At 37.2% G+C, this 15,000-nt stretch overlaps 3 protein-coding genes across 6 annotated transcripts in view; 1 reads left to right on the forward strand and 2 right to left on the reverse strand.

Moving 5' to 3' along the window:
• LOC143018437 (uncharacterized) overlaps positions 1 to 6,777 on the reverse strand; it is an 11,483-nt gene extending 4,706 nt beyond the window's left edge. The window contains exons 1-4 of the mRNA XM_076173801.1: positions 6,688 to 6,777; positions 5,935 to 6,043; positions 3,022 to 3,114; positions 566 to 652 (exon numbers count right to left, since the gene is read on the reverse strand). Coding sequence (XP_076029916.1) covers positions 566 to 652; positions 3,022 to 3,114; positions 5,935 to 6,025 — 271 coding nt within the window. The 5' untranslated portion in view covers positions 6,026 to 6,043; positions 6,688 to 6,777. The remainder of the gene's footprint in view (positions 1 to 565; positions 653 to 3,021; positions 3,115 to 5,934; positions 6,044 to 6,687) is intronic.
• Positions 1 to 15,000, forward strand: part of LOC143018439 (uncharacterized) — a 71,237-nt gene that overhangs the window by 39,785 nt on the left and 16,452 nt on the right. The gene's annotated exons all lie outside the window — the stretch shown is intronic.
• LOC143018438 (waprin-Thr1-like) overlaps positions 10,754 to 15,000 on the reverse strand; it is an 8,782-nt gene continuing 4,535 nt past the window's right edge. Inside the window, exons 3-4 of the mRNA XM_076173802.1 lie at positions 13,299 to 13,431; positions 10,754 to 10,921 (exon numbers count right to left, since the gene is read on the reverse strand). Of these exons, the coding sequence (XP_076029917.1) occupies positions 10,864 to 10,921; positions 13,299 to 13,431 (191 nt within the window). The 3' untranslated portion in view covers positions 10,754 to 10,863. The remainder of the gene's footprint in view (positions 10,922 to 13,298; positions 13,432 to 15,000) is intronic.

A 15,000-nucleotide genomic window follows, 5' to 3' on the forward strand; every position in this document is an offset into this window, starting at 1 on the left:
AAGGTGTGGAAGGCGGAAGTAGGAGTGAACATGAAAGGGCGACCAAGGATATGATGGATGGATGGGGTAAAAAGTGCATTGAGAAAGAGGGGAATGTCTACTGAGGAAGGACGGGAGAGGACAGAAGATAGGGGTGAATAGAGAATGGTTGTGTATGGATAATGTTGTTATGCATGAAAGGGAGTGAATGAAGAATGGGGGTGGGTTATTCGTGATTTATACATACATACATATATATATATATACATATTTATATATAAATATATATATATACATATATATACATACATATATATATATTCATATATATATATACATATATATATATATATATATATATATATATATGTATATTTATATATACATATATATATATTCCGATAATTTTGACCTACCTGATCATTTTCGGTGGATTTGCTGCCTGATGCTTCCTTTGTGTCATTTGATAACGTTTCAGTTAACCCGTTCATATCTACATCCAAACGTCACAGTTCTATATGTGGTTTAGTATTGTGACGCCCCTCCCTTCATTCTCCTTCTACCTCTCTCTCTTTCGTTGACTTACCTGGTTTTTCGCATGATGGCCTGCAGACCCCGTCGCAACAGTCAAGGCGATGTGGACAGATGATATCTATGATACACGTCAACTCAGCTGTATGTAAAGAAAATATATGAAAATGTTAAGCATGATTAGACCAAACACGAATTCACAACAGAACAACAACAAGAACACAACAGAAAAGACTTGAACTAAAAGTGGTCGATGAACACAAAGATTATCAGTCATTGGGCTGCGTCAAAATATCATTTACACACAACCACTCTGTCACCCACTCTCTTGTTAAAGGGGGAAGATGAACTCATCAAACTTTTTCTACCATCACTCCTTCTCTTCCCTATATGTATGGATTAGTAAAAACACAGAAACCAAATAATCCAATAAGACCTATTATTAGCTCTGTTAAATCCATTTCTTATAATTTATCCAAATGGCTATTGTCCTTCCTCAGTCCATTAGTTGGCACAATTTCTAATTCATCCTTAAAAAATAATGTAGACTTAGTTCAAAAACTTAATGGTTTAAATATCAATTATAATTTTAGGTTAGTAAGTTTTGATATAACTAGTTTATTCACAAAAATTCCTGTAGATGATTTAATTGTTTTTCTTACTGATTATTTAGACAAAATCTCACTTCCTTTGCCTTCTGCTATTATAATTGAACTTATCAAATTATGCGTAAAAAATTGTAAGTTTGAATTTAACGGTAATTTTTATTCCCAGAAATTTGGAATGGCTATGGGGAATCCCCTCTCACCTGTTTTAAGCAACATCTACATGGAATTTTTTGAAAAAGAACTATTGTGTGAAATTTTGCCATCTAATGCGATATGGTATAGATATGTAGATGATGTTCTTTGCCTGTGGCCATGTACTGAAGACCTGGATGCTTTTCTACAATCTCTGAATAATTTAGTTCCCTCCATTAATTTTACTGTAGAACTAGAAAATAATATAAAATTGCCCTTTTTAGATTGCCCTATCCACAGAGAAGGTTATGACTTTAAATTTAATATTTATAGAAAACCGACTAATGTGTTTTCTTATATTAATTATTACTCTGAACACCAAGATAAAGTAAAAAAAAATCTGTATTTTCTTCTATGTTTTTACGTGCCTTGCGGATATGCAGCCCGGAATTTATTGATGAGGAATTTGAGTCTATTGTTAACCTAGGTTTAGGATTAAAGTACCCTAGAACATTTTTAGATAACGCTCTCTCTTTAGCGAATTTTTTTTTCATAGGAATCAACCCCCTCCCCTTTTTGACATTAAGAATCTTTTAGTATTACCTTACAGTAACAATCTTTCTCAAGTTCCTCATCTACTTAAAACATGGAATGTTAAAGTAGCGTTTAATAACCCATGCACTTTTAAGAAATTAATAATAAAAAATTCTCCCGCTGATTCTGATGGTTGCATATACAAAATTCCTTGCAGAGATTGTGAAAAGTATTACATTGGACAAACGGGCAAAGAACTATCAACTAGAATTAAACAACATAAATATAGTGTTAGAACAGCACAAGAATCCAATGCTCTATTTGTTCACATGAAAGACTTCAATCATTGTATTAATTGGGCTAATGCTTCCTCTATCATTTCTTGTAATTCATTTGTCAATAGAAACATAATAGAAAGTAGTATTATAAAAAATTCTGAAGGTTCTACTCTTAATATCAGTAATGGCATTTATAAATTAGATAAATTCATCATTAACAAAATTTGTAATCATGTTGTATGTGACCAAAATTAATTTGGTGAATTGTGCTGTTCTCTAGATTTCTTTTTCTTTGATGACTTTGTGTACCAAGACTTATTCTTATTTCATATGTGACTTTTTGTCCTTCACCGGTTCCTTTCCTTGTGTAATATTTCGTGTCATCTTGTGCTTCCAGTTCCTTTCCTAGTGTTTAATTTTGTGACATCTCACACCTTGCCTGTTCCTTTCCTAGTGTATAATCTTGTTATCTTTAAACCTCTTTGTAACACAACTTTTTCTGTATTCCCCTGAAGATGTGAATTACACGAAAGCGCTTGGGATATACTGTTTTCTTCCGATTTCCTTAGTGGTTACCAGCAAAATATATACATATATACATATATATATATATATGTATATATATATATATATATATATATATATATATATACACATATGTATATATATATTAATACTTGCAGCACTTATTAGGTTTGTTATCATTGACGACTACCCACCATGTAGGGGGAAAAAGCCTTTGGTATATGTATGTATGTATGTATGTACGTATGTATATATGTATGTATGTATGTATGTATGTATGTATGTATGTATGTATGTATGTATGTATGTATGTATGTATCATTGACGACGCGGATTGGCCTTCCTTGTATCCGTGTCGGTTAGGAAATTTAAGTATTTCTAATAAGGTTTTTGTTACTATTAGTCTTTCCATGTGTTTGGACATCTTGACTTACCTGGTTTATGGCTAGCTGGACTGCAGACTCCCTTCAAACACTCTTTGGTAGGTGGGCAGTCACTATTGTCGGTACACATAGCGAAAGAAAGCTCTGCGCATGTAATGAGAAAGTAGAAGTTATATAATATTGTATGAAAAGAGAAAATATTTGAAAATGTTACACTTGATACGAACAAGCACGAATGCACGACAGAACAACAACAAGAGCACGGCGGAAGAGACTAGAACTAAAAGTGGTCGATGAACACAAGGATAATTGGTTACCATTCAGCTATCATGTTAAATGATACTTGTACTTGGGAAAAAGATATGCGTACCCTGTAAAAAAAGATTTGAATCGCCTTTATAAAGGAGGTGACCGAATCAAATCCTACTTCATCCTTGACTCTTCGTATGAAAAGAGGAAGCCCTTGGTGCCATGAATCCATCCCTTTTAGTCACCCTCGTTGAGGAACCTGAGTGTATTCTGTCCTCAGGCAAAGGTTCTGAAGACGCCGTGCCAAAAAGGTCTCATCGTTCCAATTATGATGTTCCCACTTTTTTAGGTCTTTATATCAAATGAACGATGACGGTGTTATAAGACGTGTACTGTGGGTTCGAATCCCGCACTACAGTACTTTCATAATCCCACATATATTGCATTACAGAGTGCATGATGAAAGCAAAGTCTGAGTTCGAATCCCGTCCAGGGCTGAAATGATTTCAGTATCGCTGCGCTGCGATTCGTTACTCAAACTCTCGTGGGCGGGGAGTCTGGTGTGCGCGTGTAAGGTCAAAGCTCTTATATGGGAATGTAATTGCTGTTGAATGCGAGTCACATGATCCAAAACATGGTGAATCACACATACATATGTATTGCGATAACCTTGATGGATTTATATCTAGATTAATTGCCACTTACACTCTATTTGATCTATTTATACTTTTCATAATCTTTCTAATATCCAAATTCTTTCCATTATCTGGTATATGATTTCTATTTTTCACATTTTCTAGTTTTTATATTCATTCTGTTGTTAGTCTTTGTATTTCCCTTTCTTCCTATAATTCATCTTTTCTGTCTTATCACATTTTCATTATCTATATTCCTGCTATTTACACTCCATTAGGTTTTCTATATTACCTCCTTTTTCTATACTCTATCATGGATATATCTCCTGTTTTTTATGGTGGTCCTAATACTTATGTTCTTTCTACTTTTTGTATTCCTTCTATCTGTATTCTTTCAAATATCCATATTCCATTTTCTATATCCTTTCTATTTTTATATTCTTTATATCATCTCTATTATTAATGTTTTTCTATCATTTATACCCTTCTACCATTTCTATAAATTCTCTTCTTTCTGTCGCTTATTTTCTCTCTATCCTCTCTTCTCTCTCTACTCTATCCTCTCTGTCCTTTCTATTCTCTGTGTTCTTATTTCTTTGTTTCTTAATTTATTCAATTCTTTACCTATTTCCTTCTTTACCTCATTGCTTCTTTATCTTCCTATTTCCTTGGTTACCTATTTGATTACCTATTCATTTTTTACTGCGTAGTCGGATTTTTTTTTTTTTTTTTTTTTTTTTTTTTTTTTTTTTTTTTTTTTTTTTTTTTTTTTTTTTTTTTTTTTTTTCAAAGAAGTCTCCCTCAAGTGACAAACTCGCCTGCCGGGATGAAAACCAGGCTTGGAATTCTAAATGTTTGAACATCCCAAACATCTGCTTCGTAAACTTTACAACTGTGCCCAAAAGAACTCTCAACAACCACCGACCACAACAAACGTTCAACCGTAACAACACTTCAAATTTGCCTCACCAAGAAACCTTGCATGGCGTCCAAGAATCATCAAGGAATATTGATTTCACAGGAGTTCTTGAAAACAAGAATGTTCCAAGACATTTGCTCATCAACAGGTCTGCCAACTATCAAAAGGAATGTGTATACAAAATAATGTACTTAGTTAATTTTGTAATCAGTTTCAAGTTGGTCAAATTGTTAAATCTCTAAAATACATGAGTAAGCGCACACACACACACACACACACTCACACACACACACACACACACACACACACACACACACACACACACACACACACACACACACACACACACACACACGTTTATATATATATATATATACACACACACACATATATATATACATATATATATATATATATAAATATATATATGTGTGTGTGTGTGTGTGTGTGTGTGTGTGTGTGTGTGTGTGTGTGTGTGTGTGTGTGTGTGTGTGTGTGTGTGTGTGTGTGGATATATATATATATATATATATATATATATATATATATATATATATATATATTATATATATACATATATATACATATATATACATATACATATATATATATACCTATACATATATATATACATATATATATAAATATATATATATATATATATATATATATATATATATATATATATATATACAACACTGAATGGGTGCAACAGTGTTATATATATATATATATATAATATATATATATATATATATATATATATATATATATATACACACACACAACACTGAATGGGTGCCAAGTGCGACAGTGACTTTCCAACTAGGCTATCAAGAGAGATAAAGATTAAGCGCATTTTCCTCATATATTTGTATGCTTGAGTTACATACACATATATGAAATTTTGCGTTCAACCCATCTCCACTATGATAGTACAATTGGAAGTATACGTATATATATATATATATATATATATATATATATATATATATATATTTTTTTTTTTATATATATAATATACACGCATGCATGCGAAGATGCCGAGCTTGAAATGTAATTGCTGGATGCATATTTTTTCTGGCTGCCGCCTGGCAATATAGTTCAGCTGAGGGAAACCTTTTCAAGATGCCAAATGCCCTCACACTTTTAACCACTTACTTTTATCAGACAGGTGTAGAGCCGTGACGACACAGGACGCCCACATCAGAAGCAGAGCCACTCTTGTGCCCGATTTCAAGCCCAACATCATGGTGGTGATAATCGATCCCTTGGAAGAAGAAAATTATATATCAAATATGACAGTTATAAGAAACATGAAGGTGTTAAACATAAATGTCGACATAAGTCAGCAGATTTTTCATAGTCAAAATTAAGTTTGTAGATTAACAGAAATTAATTCTACGAAACGTTTGCAATGTTTGGGCAGGCCAATTTTAGACACAACTACCATTTAGTGATGCTAAAATCCGCTTTACACAGGGCCGAGTCTCAATTTTTGCAAGTTCGCTCGAGCAGCAACTACTTGGGTACGAAAATTGTTTGTCGAACCTCGCGTCAAATTACCTTTGCGTATATTGCGAGCCCAATAAGTAAACTAAGCAAATGCTTTGGACGGGACACTTTCAAATCAATCTCGATCTGTTGTAGGTTTATTCTGTCAACCACCGGGCGATTCTGTTCAACTTTGATGACACGCCCAAACACAAAAATACTCTGTTCACCAGCCCCCCTTAGGACTCAAAGACTTAGACACAGAGATTAATACACAGAGACAGAGAAATACAGAAGGACAGAGACAAACACGCAGGCACTTAGAAACACATGAAGAAATAGACACCCAAAAAGAGAAACATGCAAACAGACAGAGAGACAACGACAGGAATAGAGACAGATGCAAAACAAAAACATTACTTGTTAGGAGATACGGACGGAGGATCTGAAATGATAGTAGTTTCCGTGACTAGTGGAGTAGTGAGCAACTCTCTCGCTCGAAATTCGTCGTTGGACTGTGGCCAACTGCCAAGCAATTCCTCCTCTACTCTACTCCAAGCAGTATTGTCATTTGATTTATACCTCAGTGGACACTTGTCTCTGATAAGAGAAAAATTTGTACATTTAGGGTAAACTAAGAAAAAAAAATCACTAATTAAAAGAGAGCACCCAGACTATGTGTCTACATGATAAAGTGTAAACACTCATTTGAGTTAAGTAGTTTATCTAACTAATAAAATATCAAAAGAAAGAGTACTATTTAAAAATTACACATTTTTTTTACGTATGAATCACTGATCTGCCTAAGGATAATCTTCACAATGCGTCAACTCCAGCAAAAGCGTCGTGAACAGTACCAAAAGTTGTACATGGCCTTCATTGATCTGAAAGTCACCACTCTGGGTGTTAATTGAGGGTCTTTAATCTAAAGAGCTTCTAAGATGGCGGGCACCATCTTCCTGGACCAGTATCGTGGTTTCTTTAAGTATAATCAGTGAGCTCCAGGGAGTCCGTTTAGGATGTGGGATACGTCGTGATTTGAGAACTATACCCGTTGCACTGAGAACTGGCCGTTAGGGCGGAGCACTGGGAGTTCCCCTGTGGTGCCACATCTAATTATTTTATAATTTTATTTTATTTTATAATTCTATTTTATAATTTTATAATGTTGCCACATATGATTATATTATAATTTTTGTCACACACCACCACTGAGGTAAAAATCAAAGCAATGTTTTCTATAAAATGGTTTCGTTTCTTCGAGTCTAGACATGGCATATCAGGAAGAGAGAGCGACGTTGCCGCTACATCTAATCTCTGGCCCCGCCCCCCTCACACTGCATTCAGAAAACATTGCATCCACACGCACGTTCTCGCCATGGATGCCCATGTGTGGCAACACCGGGAAATCTCCTAGCCCCGCCTTATCGATCATTTCTCCTTGCGCTGACTATAGTCATTCTACCAAATCGACCTCAGTACATCCCTTTCCCTCTTGTATTTCCCATCCATGTGCTGTTTTTTTATAAATATTGTAAAGGAAATTGTACAGTTCAATGAGTTTCAGTCTTTAGGATTATAGCAACGATTACTACCCGCTCCATCCCACCAACCTCCCCTGTGACACCCCTGCGTTGCAACATGCGGGGAAAAGCGCTGTTACCACGTGCCATACAACTTATTGAGATGGTTGTTATAATCTTAAAAAGTGATACTCTTTGTACTTTACAGCTTCTTTTACCATACAAAAAAAAAGAAAAAAAAATCAGATAGCACATAGATGGGAAATAAGAGAGAGGCATGTACAGAGATCGACTTGGCAGAATTGCTTGTAGTAAATCACGACGTATGCCACACCATGAACGGACTCTCTTTAACGTACAAACTATAGATGTTCTCTCGTTGGGAGGACTCCGTGTTCTTGGGGGTTATTGGTTTCTAATAGATCCTGCTTGAAGGATGTGGCAAACGAGGCATCTAGAGGATCGAGTTGTCGTAATTGCCACGTATGAAGATTGGGACACCACAGTCCTCGTTTGTGCTTGCGCGCGTGTGCGTATAAAATTTATTGGTACCACAGATGGAAGTAGTCAAATTAAATTCCATAAACACTTGTGCTCAGCTTTCATATAATTGCCAACGTGTGGTTTACCATGGCCTTGAATCACGTGTTGGTCTCGTGATCGACAGCTATTACCCTCCCGGAAAAAACTCAAAGCTCCTATATTACCAGATTTATGGGTAATGCTGTGATCTTATACACATGCTAAACCCAATTTGTTTGTGTGTGTATGTGTTTGCGCGCGTGCGTGTGCTTATTTTCCTATTTGTGTTTACCTAAGGCGTACTGCATCACGTGTTGAAGTATCTGTAGTAGGTTCACTTTAAAAGAAATATTCGTAGTTTAAGGATGGTCTTTTGCCGCTATTTCCCATTTCCAGTATTTTCCACTTTTTAGTATCGTGTATGTTTGTGAGTTTGTGTGTGTGTGTGTGTGTGTGTGTGTGTGTGTGTGTGTGTGTGTGTGTGTGTGTGTGTGTGTGTGTGTGTGTGTGTGTGTGTGTGTGTGTGTGTGTGCGTGCGTGCGTGCGTGTGTGTGTGTGCGTGCGTGCGTGTGTGTGTGCGGGCGTGTGTGTGTGCGTGTGCGCGTGTGCGCGTATGTGCGTGCGTGTGTGTGTGTGTGTGTGTGTGTGTGTGTGTGTGTGTGTGTGTGTGTGTGTGTGTGTGTGTGTGTGTGTGTGTGTAGCCTCTGAGTATGTGTTTTTTACTTGCTTTCTGGATGGTAGTTATCATTTTGTTTACTGCCTTCTCCAAGGATGGGAATTGGTCTATTTCAAAGTGTTCTATCTCTTTCCCACTGCCCTGTGAGAACTTTTGCCAGTTTGTTCTTTTTGGTAGTTTGTGCAAGTTCCCTTGATCGTAGGCTGTAATTTCTCTTCCAGTTCTATGTGGTTTGCTTTTCTATGGAGTGTGAGCACATTGTTATGGCAGGTGAAATTGGTTGTTGATTGCATGCGAGAGGCTGTCTGGTTGGCTTATTGTGTGGAACTGGCGCACGACTAGATCACCTGCCAGTGCCTAGTTTGTTAATGAGTTCAGGTGTTGGAGTTGTGGTTAAGGTATATTTTGCTCGATGTGATTATATCGCTTGTTTGCGAAAACATCGTCATAACTCAAAAAACTGAATTTTTGAGTTATCTATACAGACATTCATCTTCAAACACGGATTCTTTTGGTAATAGTGTCATATTTGTAGCTCAAAAATTGACCGCTAGGGAGTGCTAAATGTCCCAACGACATAACCTTACATGTTCCAACTTGTTCTAACAAATATTTTAGACTTAGTAAAGATTATGTTTGTTTCAACTTCTATAAACTTTAGAGGCGTATTTGATGCTCCAAAAAAATTTCCACCTATGGTGTTTGAGGGCTTTTTATAATATTGAGAGCGTTTTGAAACTTTAAAATGCCTCTCCTGAAAAATTCGACATTTTGAGTTATGACGACGTTTTCGCAAACAAGCGATATATGAGCCTACAATCAGTCAATGGCGGGTCACGCCCATCCTACCTGGCATCATGATTTGGTAAACGCGTTGGTAGCTTCAGTTCAAATTAATTATCGGCCTCGTACTTTCCAGTTCAAAATAGAAGACAAACATTCAAAAACAAAGAATTAATACTCCAGACAATTTTTTGACAATCGTCATTAAGTAATGAACGATCACCGTTGAACGGTAATCACACCGAACAAAACATACCTTTAACCCAAACCACGTTATTCAGTCGAGGTATTCCACGTCCTACAAGGGGCAGGAGCAGTCTCGAATAATACGTGGAACGGACGTGTCTAAGAGTTTTATTCAGGCTAAACCCAGAAGATTTTAATCAGCTGAGTGAACCCTTACGCTCCAGAGGGATAAAAATGGCTTAAAGCTGAAGACATGCTTTTATTCTGTGCCCCACTACTATCAGTTTTTCATTGTACATGTTGATTATACAAATGTTGATATTTCTACTGTTGTGCATGCGATGCTGTGCAATTTTATCTTTCACAGAGTGCCAAAGCCGCATCTACGGACACATTAGGAAGCTAATCTGGAAAGTGCCCAGGAGGCAAGAAATGGTCGAAGGAAACCAATTTGACATTAGGTTAACGAAAGAAGCCTGTAACTTTTCATTGGGTTGCTTATCGAATCCAGGTTAGGTTCTAAAACTCAACAACGACCAAGTATTTTATGTGTAAATGGATCTGCCTGCACAGCTAGTTCTCTTATTCTATTTAACTATTATTGTTTTATCTGATTTATCTTATTTATTTATTTATTTATTTATTATTATTATTATTATTATTATTATTATTATTATTATTATTATTATTATTATTATTATTATTATTATTATCATTATTATTATTATTATTATTATTATTATTATTATTATTATTTTTTTTATTATTATTATTATTATTTTTATTATTTTTATTATTTTTTTTTTTTTTTTTTTTTTTTTTTTTTTTTTTTGAGGGAGACAATAAGCATGCGTGGGTCGTCACGTTACGTCCTAGATGGGGCACAATTAAGCTGAATCTTCCGGTTTAGTTTGGATGACCATCGACCGGAACGGGTTTATCCTGCCCCAATGCTTTAGGTGATCTGGAAGAAAACAAAAGAATGTTAACAAAGGTCACGTCTGTTGAGGAATTTGATTTCTCGCCTCGCATAAAAACATGCTCAGTGATTTTATAGTACATTACTACCTTTGTCATTCTTGTGTATGTCTGTACCTACGCACACCCATGAGTTAATTTTGTAGAAACTAATTGAAACGATTACATCAAACCAACACACAATTTTTGCCAGATGCAACCATCTTTAGGAATGTGTGAAAAGATCCACCGAAACGATAGTTGTCTTACAGTAGACAGTGGTTTTATTTCACCAATACTAATGTAATAGGTGGGGATTCTATTTTTGTTACTTTTGTACGTATTAGCGTAAGGATGTACTTTCGATATGTATTAGTTTTTTGTACGTACATGACTAAAGCAATTCATGCCATGGGTCGTCCCGCCAAAAGGGAGTGACGTCATCAGCCTCGTTAGGATAGTGGGTATAATCATTACTATAGGTCGTAGACAAAATAAGAAAAGAATCCCGCCATATAGTTCAGGATTTCGGTCGGTCGACTTCACAGGAACAATTCTTAAGGTCCGCCTCACATTAATAGGAGTCTCATTCCCCCAAATTTGAACTGTAGCCAGATGCCCTACAGCAGTGTTTCTTAACCTTTTTACTACCACGCCCCCTCTAGGAACTGTTCTTTTCCTCCACGCCCCCCTTGCATCTATAGACCCCCCCTTGAAGGGAGGGGGATCAATACATTGGAAAATTTGTATGGCTGGAGACTTTTGAAAATAAAGTTAGTGACGACAATACTTCTGCATTATCTCATAAACTTACCTCTACATTACTGACCCATTTCTTCTCAAGAAAATAACATGTAACTGGTCAAATTTCTATTTTTCTCCTGAGCCTCGCGCGCGCCCCTTGAAAATCACTTACGCCTCCCTAGGGGGGCACGCCCCCTAGATTAAGAATCACTGCCCTACAGCATTCGAACGATAGGCTGAGCATCGAAAGTCCGCGGGCGCCTGCAAGCGTCACTTCCGAGAAGGATCCGTACGTTGTAGGTGAGGGACCGTATCCTATGGACATACTTGTTTATAAAGTAAAATAACGTCAACATAATCCAGAAATAGGACTTACGAGAAGGATCCCTACGTTGCAGGAAAGGGATGTCGTAAGAAGCAGTGAGAGAGAAACGGCCATTTAATTTACACCTAGTTGAAACAGGGCAAGTGTCCCTCAGGAGCGAGATGCAAAATTATGTACGATGGGGGAGCGCTTAGAGTGAATAGAATATTACAAGGTTTACTCTTAGGGAAAGTGTCGCACATGGCCAAGAATATAAGCCATTACCGACGAATATTGTAATCATCGTGACCCACCGCGTCCTCTCAGTTCGAGTGGTAATTGGTTGCTCGATACGTAGTAAGACGGCCGGAGGTTCGGTGCAGTAATATCCCAAAACTTAAAAACACCTCCTAAAAATTATAGAAGTAACCCAGTTCGTGTTCTTATTTTTCGTGAAGGCGGAATGGAGTGAGAGTGCACGTGCTTTGGCCCATTATCCGTGAACGTGGAAGAGAGTGAGAGGTGCATCTGCTCAGGCCCAGATATGTGAACGCGGTAGAAAGCAAGAGGTTTATACCTCAATGCTAGTTCATGTATGTCATTAGTCTTTATAGGATCCGTGATACGGATGTAATTCTCCGCCTTTGTGATGTACACAGATAAATAAAAGGAAAATGTGCAAGGAATAGAAATTAATAGGGTATTATTTTTTCAACCAACGAATGTATGACAATATAGGTGGATCAACTGGAAAGAATCCCAAGGTCCCACGGGAGAAATAGAAAGGGGAGAGAAATCTGTGTCTAATAATTCATTTGAATCAGGAACGGCGGTGACGGTTACCTATTGATAGATTCTCTTTCCTCTCATAGTTGAAAACTGGCATACGTATTTGAGTTTCTTTAGATATTTTTCCCGTCCTGGAGATAGAGTTAACACGGACAAAGGAAGATAATTGAAGTAATTACCCCCTGGGCGGTTTGGGACGCTATGCACGTTACCTGGCCACCATGACTATCTTCTATAAGAGAAAACGAACAGGAGACATCTTCTTGACTGTAGACCACAGATAAGATCAGCTACCAACAGTCCCCACAGTTTTATTTCGGGGCGGTACACTAATGCTACCGTTGATTGCTTAGATTGAGAAATTTGGTGCTGGAGGTTTAAAACCACGTCTCTGCTAGACAATACCTTTCGTTATAGTGCAGATGTCGAAAAGGCTAAATGCACCTCTATGGTGAACTGGATGCCTCGGAAGTGAAAAATCAAGCAAGTTGCCAGAAAGGAAAGAAAAAATTCGTCCTAAGAAAAGAACATCAGCCGTTATGCTTACCTTTTACACATCCAGCCACAACCGTTGAAGCAACAACTGAAGCCATGACCACATTCTTTGTCGGAATGGCAGTCGTTGATGCAGATACCATCGTGACCCAGTTTCAATGGTGGGCAGTTACAACCACGTGAATCTTCCAGAAGGACACGTAACGGCAGATTTTAGGAATAAGAATTAAAGGTTAATTGAAATAACGAGGATAATATTGTTGATAAATCAAAAAGTAAAAGAGATATGAGTGAGGACCAATGTATTTATTACGTTACTTTAAACACCCAAGTGAGAAATTGCTAAAAAAAAAAAAATTACACACACACACACACTATATATATATATATATATATATATATATATATATATATAGATATGCATATATATACACATATATATATACATATGTATATAGATATACATATATATACATATATATATATACATATATATATATACATATATATATATATATATATATATATATATATATACATATGTATGTATAACAACAAAGATATGTCGTAGCACATTTGTAAAATAATACTGATGACCACCCACTTTCGGGGTCGGGGGCTCAGGTCAACACGCCCGGCACGCATGCTCGGATCTTGGTGGCTCAGGTCACATGACCGGCGTTGTATGGGCCTTGGTGATTTTTGTCCACCGCTAATGTTGATGGTAACATTTTATTTATAGCAAAAGAAGAAATACAGTCTGGTGACCATTGACCATGGGAAGTGTTGTAATTTGGGAATTTATTTATTAAGGAGGATTCTACTATTTTTTTTTTCTGAAACTACATTTGGATTTGTAAATTATTTCAGCATCGTCCCAATTTATCCGGTGGTTTTTATTGGCGACGTGCTGAAATACTGTGGAATTTTCCTGTCCATATTTAACAGAGTTCTTGTGCTCCTTAACCCTGGTAGTGAGATCTCGACCCGTCTGTCCCCAATATACATCATTGCAATCTAAACAAGGTAATTTATAAACTCCAGGAGTTGTATTACTCTTGGATCTATGATGTATATTGACAACTTTACTGAACAAATTGTTGTGATAATTGAAGATAAAATTGACCTTTTCCTTTGGTAACATGTGAGACAATTCATTGATTGATTTGTTAAAAGGCAATTCTATGCATCTACTATCCCATAAAATTACCTTTTAACCTTAAAGGCACGAACCCTGGGACCAACACCGCAAAACTCTTGTCCCCATCGTTCAGAGTCTGGTGCGGTCAAGGCTCCTCTTTGGGGCGGCAGTGCTACATGACCTGTCAAGGGATGCAGTGCACAAGATGACCCAAATTGAGTGTCAAGCACTCCGAGTGGGACTCGGTCTCCCGCGGTCGGTCCCTCACGAGCAGGTGTACAGTGAAGCTGGCATCCTGCCACTATGGCGCCGTATCAAAAGGGACGCCTGCCGATACCTCTTCAGTGCAGCCAGAGCACCGAACTCGACTGACGAGGAACTTTCCGAGGGATGGGTCGCGGCCCCACCGACGGAACCCGTATGCGGTCTTCCTATCTCCGTCAAGGATATCTGCCTCCAAGCTGGACTTCATACAACCTGGTGATCGCCGCTTAGTGGTCCAAAATCAGCAAGACCCCTTTCCTCCCTGGACCTATTCACCACCTGAAGTAAGGACCGAAGTCTATGGACTAGGCCGCCAGGCAAGCCACCATCTGTTGCTCGAAAGCACCAA

The sequence above is a fragment of the Oratosquilla oratoria genome, chromosome 34, assembly GCF_046742065.1.
Source record: "Oratosquilla oratoria isolate Oo_2021 chromosome 34, ASM4674206v1, whole genome shotgun sequence".
NCBI classification, from domain to species: Eukaryota; Metazoa; Arthropoda; class Malacostraca; order Stomatopoda; family Squillidae; genus Oratosquilla; species Oratosquilla oratoria.